The sequence below is a fragment of the Octopus bimaculoides genome, chromosome 20, assembly GCF_046866305.1.
Source record: "Octopus bimaculoides isolate indiv1 chromosome 20, ASM4686630v1, whole genome shotgun sequence".
NCBI lineage: Eukaryota > Metazoa > Mollusca > Cephalopoda > Octopoda > Octopodidae > Octopus > Octopus bimaculoides.
The window spans coordinates 34,532,986-34,538,985 of NC_142947.1; the positions used below are offsets into that span (position 1 = coordinate 34,532,986).

General features: G+C 38.7%; 1 protein-coding gene across 1 annotated transcript in view; it reads right to left on the bottom strand.

Moving 5' to 3' along the window:
* The window catches only part of LOC106879734 (monocarboxylate transporter 9), a 68,666-nt gene extending 65,754 nt beyond the window's left edge, over positions 1 to 2,912 (bottom strand). The window contains exon 1 of the mRNA XM_052975177.2: positions 2,628 to 2,912. Within this exon, the coding sequence (XP_052831137.1) occupies positions 2,628 to 2,669 (42 nt within the window). The 5' untranslated portion in view covers positions 2,670 to 2,912. The remainder of the gene's footprint in view (positions 1 to 2,627) is intronic.
* Positions 2,913 to 6,000: the final 3,088 nt, after the last annotated feature.

Sequence of the window (6,000 nt, forward strand, 5' to 3'; positions counted from 1 at the left end):
GTGTTTCAATGAACAGAATAAGATATCCTACATCAGAAAGTAAAAAAAATGTTCAGACAGTTTGTACGGTATTTAAAACAGAAGATGAAGAAAGGTAACAATCCCAGCAAACACGACACAAACCGTTCATAGACTGATGCTTGATTACATGGTTCGATAAAATACCAAAATAATAGTGATAGTTATGGATTACGGCATCGATCTATGGCTGTTATTTTTTCCATACAATATTGCCTGATAATCAATGAGGAAGTGATAGAGAATGACATGTATTTGGGAGGGTTACCATGACTTTACATGTCCTGATGATACCCGAGGACTACGTGACAATACAGGAGCTGTGTCTCGCTACGAGACCTAAGGGTGAGGTAATAAAATTGACAATCCAGTTAAGGAAAACAAGATGCTACAACTGTAACAGTAAAAACTATTGAAAAAGTTTTAACCCTACAGAATTGGAAAGGCTATAACAGAAAGTGAAAAGCTGCAGCAAATTCAGTAAAAAGATGTCAAAGATGACAAGTAAAACATCCCTAAAGTCCTTCCACACAACGAGGTCCGACCTCAACCCTTTCATCATGTAATGAGAATAAGGAGTAAATGCAAGACTAGCAAGCATTTTCAACCAGTATGAAACCCAGAAATAGGAATGAAGCCTCTTAATGGGAAAAAAAACGTAGTCCGAGACAATGCAGTTAAAAAGTGTGAGAAAGAACAAATCCCGCCTACCCCTGCCACAGAAGGAAGAAGAGAGAAGAAAATAGAGGCGGGGGCCCAGTTCTCATCCCTTCACCCCGCCACTCCAAGCGGGGATTCACGGTTCTTCACAAAACAAACAAGGACCTGAGGAACTTCCTAAAGTGTGTGCACCAAATATTAAAAAACGCGATATACATTGGTTTCAAATTTTGGCACAAGGCCAGAAAGTTCAGGAGAAGAGGTAAGCCGACTACATTGACCGCAGTGCTCAACTGGTACTTATTTCATCGACCCCAAAAGAAAAGAGAACCTCGGTGGAAACTGAATTCAGAACGAAAAGACGGATGAAATGCTGCTAAGCGTTTGGCCTGGGGTGCTAACGTTTCTGCCAACGCACCGCCTTAAAATCGCACTATATATTAAAGAGGAAATTGGTGCTGACTCTATGTTCCTTGAACTGAATACAGTATTTGTAAGAATAGTGTAAGAAAAGCACATAAACTTTTTTTATATGAACACTACGTGGACGCGGGCCCTGCTGTGCCCAATCCAAAGTCTAAACTCCTCACAGGTAGTTTTAGTATGAAAGAGTATTTAGAACCGGGGTACATAGAGGTGAAGGGTGATCAACGGAAGGGTGATCAACGGAAGGGTGATCAACGGAAGGGTGATCAACGGAAGGGTGATCAACGGAAGGGTGATCAACGGAAGGGTGAGCAAGGAAAGAGTTATTACATGTGTATTGTTATTGAACTTTGGTATCAGTTTCCCACTCGTATATTGGTGCGTTGACACCCAGGTATTCTTTTTTTTTACCTTTTAAATGAATACCTGGTTTTTAATATATGTCTTTTTATATATAATTGTATATTTTGTGTAATTATTCTGTGTGATTTTTAAAAACATTATTATCATGTAAATATTTCGTAAAACGTCTTCTAGCTTCTCTCTTTTTATACATCTTTGATTAGTTCTTCCCTACAAACGGCTTGAAATGCTTCACCACTACTATCCCTATGCATGTTCGTTGTATGAACATATGAATGGGGCGCTAGTGGCAAATAAAGAAACAATTGTTATCAGTTTCAACAACGTAATCATTATAAAAGAAAAAAGAATAAAGAAATCGTCATCATCATCATTGTTATCAATTATTATTATTATTATTATTATTATTATTATTATTGTTGTTGTTGTTATTATTATTTTTTTTATTTTTTTTATTATTATTATTATTATTATTATTATTATTATTGTTGTTGTTATTATTTTTTTTTTTTTTATTATTATTATTATTATTATTATTATTATTATTATTATTATTATTAAGGCTGCGAGCAGGCAGCACCGTTATCACTCCGGGAGAAATGCTTAACGGCATTTTGTCTTTCTTTACGTTCTGAATTCAAATTCCGCGGAGGTCGACTTAGCCTTTCTTTCGAGGTCGATAAAATAAGTACAATCGACTTACCCCTCTCCTCAATAACTGTTGACCCTGTGCCAAAATCTGAAACCAATATTATTATACTTTATAATAATAATAATAATAATCTTTTCTATTATAGGCACAAGGCCTGAAATTTTCGAGGAGGAGGCCAGTCGATTAGATCGACCTCAGTACACAACTGGTACTTTAATTTATCGACCCTGAAAGGATAAACGGCAAAGTCGACCTCGGCGGAATTTGAACTCAGACCGTAGCAACAGACGAAATACCGCTAAGCATTTCGCCCGGCGTGCTAACGATTCTGCCAGCTCGCCGAGTGATAGTAGTACCTAACCCGATTTTTTTTTTTTTTTTTTTTTGTCAACCGTTGGTGATAATGGAAATTATTAATTATTGGTGTTGATGCTCCCTTCCGCAGAGAGAGAGAGAGAGAGAGAGAGAGAGAGCGGGGTGGATGTGTAGAAAGAAAAATATTACTCACTTGTCGGAGATCATCTGGAGTAGCGGCGCTGTCCACAGGCATGTTGAAAGTGCACAATAAATCCTCTTAGAATTGAATACGAATGACAGAAACTGTTCGTTGGCTCATGACACTGCTTAGTATAAGGTAATACCAGTTTCGAGAGGAACACGTCAGTTCTTCAACAGCAGGTACTTACTTCATATATACATTGATTTTCATAATGTTAGAACCCTGCCACCTACCGTCTAAACACTACGAGTACTGCTCGCCAAGAAATTTCCCTGCCGCCGCCGCACCATGTGCGTGCATACGTACTTATGTACATACATACACACATACAAACAGACAGACAAGCAGAGAGACAGATAGAGAGGCAGACAGACTTAAATATATACATCTACACATGCTCTCACATGCATACACGTTTGAATAGATACATACGAATACATACATACATGCATGCATATATGTGTGTGTAAATGTGAGTGTGGGTGTGTGTGTATATATATATATATGTGTGTGTGTGTGTGTGTGTGTGTGGATGTGTGTGGATGTATATATGTGTGTGTGTGTGTGTGTGTGTGTGTGTCTACATGCTTACAAATATCATGTTTACATACATACATATATACATACGTACGTACGTACGTACATATATAAATACATACATACAGACAGACAGACAGACATATCTTTGCATGCTAATGTCCTTATATATTTGTATACATACATGCGTATGTATGTATACATCAACTCAGTGTGTGTTGTAAGGTGACGGGTGGGGAGCTAAATTAAAAGTGCTCGTGTCTTGTCGGGATGTTGGCAATTTCAAGATCACCTGACGTGATTGCTCCTCCCACCAAGATACTCCAAAGTTGTAGAAAAATATCTTTTGGTTAGTAAAAATAGGACATTCTCCTGAAAAATTACAGATTTACCAGGCTGTTTCAAAATACGTGTACGTATTTCCAATAAAGAACTGGGTTAGTGTTAGTCTAGAGAAAGGTGGCGTTTGTCTAGTGTTATTTTTGACTCGATCAAAACGTTGCCAACTTTCTGATCGCCAACTTTCTGATACTTCGTGCCTGTTAAAAAAATAAACGATGATTATACAGAGTGACCGTAAAGTCTGGGTACATAGGCTAAACTGCATATTTTCAATAATTCTATTCAACTACATTAAAAAATAACATTTTTAACATGGTTTCCACCACATGTTATCCAAGTTCGATGCGGCTTGCGAGATTCACATGAATCTGATTCAGTACGTCCACATTTCCGTCAGTTTGAATTCATTCAGATGATTCATATCTGTGATTTTCATTGAGTGCGCTCTCTCCTTCACATGCTCCAGAAAAAGAAGTCAAAGAAGCCTATTCCACACGACCATCATTAGTGATGTTAGTGGATGTTAGTAATATTTCTAAAGTATCGAGATTTTATATTCCCTTGGAGTAACAGAAATTATGAGATGAAGATCTCACTTCGGGGTACATGGTCAAAGTTACGTTAGTCGCCCTGCAAAAGACATACATTGATCCGATCAGCTGGCAGATAATACCGGGGTGTAACTGTAAAGAATAGTGACCTGTCATGGAAGATAAAGACGGGTGGAGGATCAAGGTCATGTGAATCCAAACAAGCCTGACCTGATGAGGATGAGGAGGAGGAGGAGGAGGACGAGGAGGGGGAGGAGGACGAGGAGGGGGAGGAGGACGAGGAGGGGGAGGAGGACGAGGAGGAGGACGAGGAGGAGGACGACGACGACGACGACGACTAGAGGTGAAGTGGAGATGATGGTAATGATGATGGGCCTATAGACTAAAATATCAACTAACCGATGTAATATATTTCTTTCTGCTCACTTCAGTATCAATTTTTGCTGTTGCTCAGCCACAGGAAAAAAACTTAAGGGGCAGATCTGTGATTTAAGCTTATCCAGCCATGACCATTTCGTCTTTTTGTTTACCAGAGACTGCATTATCCAATATGTTATCCTTTAACTTTTAATTCTTTTAACAGTGGGTTATGATTTTATCTAGATTTGGCTGCTATCTTTAGCAGCTCATTGACCGCGTAGTAATTACTTTGTTGTAAAGAGATATGATGTGAGACTTTAATTTGTATAACTTCCAATTATACACTTACTAAATTCTTGCAGTGGGTAACAGAATCGTTGAGGGTGAGCAAAAATGCTTTGTGGCATTTAGTTACTTTCATTTTCAAATCCAGCCGAGATCGATTTTTATCTAGCATTCTTCCGAAGTCCAGTGATAGGGTCGATCATTATTTTTACTGTTAAGCCACACCAATCATCCAACTTCTATTTAAATGGATGGTCTTTCTCTCTTAGAACTCAAAATGGTTATTAATAGACACTGATTGACACGCAAAACCAGTATAGCTTGGAACAAAGTACCTTGCGATACTTAGTTATGTCTCTCATACTTCGAGTTAAAACGCTGCCAAGGTCAACTTAACCTGTCAATCTTTCGGGCTCTATAAAATAAGTAACAATCGAGTACTGGAGTCGGTTTAAACGACCAGTCCCTCCTCGTCAAATTTGTCACCTGATATCTATGGGTAAGGTATGCCTTACAAGTGCAAGATGATTTGATGCCACCCGTATACGGAAAGCTAGTGTTAATATACACTTATAAAATAATTGCCGATCAGCGACTCATATCAAGAATGCTATGAAGCGTAACCACTTATGTTTTAAAATACTCGCCAACATCGCCAATGAAGTGACCCCTTAAAATGACATTTAGAATGGAATGTATTAAATAAGAAATAATGTTAATGTTGAGGACATTATGCCAGATTTTTCGTATCCAAAAATCATGAAGAAAAGTGGTATGCCCTCAAGTGGTTATGTAAACTGATCCTTGAAACTACAGGACCTTTCTTCCTACTTGCGCTTAGTAGTTTTAAAGTGAGAGTTAGTCCGTGCAATTCGGTCCCACTTGGAGGTCTGACCACAGTGATTCAGCGGGCTAAAATAGCAAGCTCTTGGTTTTTATATTAGAGTGGTCTTCTAAGTGAATTGCCTCACAAGGCTGTGAATTGTCGAAAGGGTGTCAAAGAGAACGCTGAACCGCACAACGGGCCCCACTTCTTGATTTGCTATCGAAGTAGACTGCCCTAGCCTTTTCCTTTCCCAAGATACTCACAATGCAGTGACGGTTCTTGCTTAGAATTTCTTCCAAAACATACTAATTAATCTATCGCAGCAGCCCTGACAGGTGAAACTACTCCGGATTAGAGCAGACCTGGGAATAGTAGTGGTCAAGTGGTGACTCCACACTTCTCAAAAACCTGGAACTCTCGAATCAGGGTCCCACTACTGCATGCAGTTTAAAGTCATTCTCAGAACAATATGGAGACATAA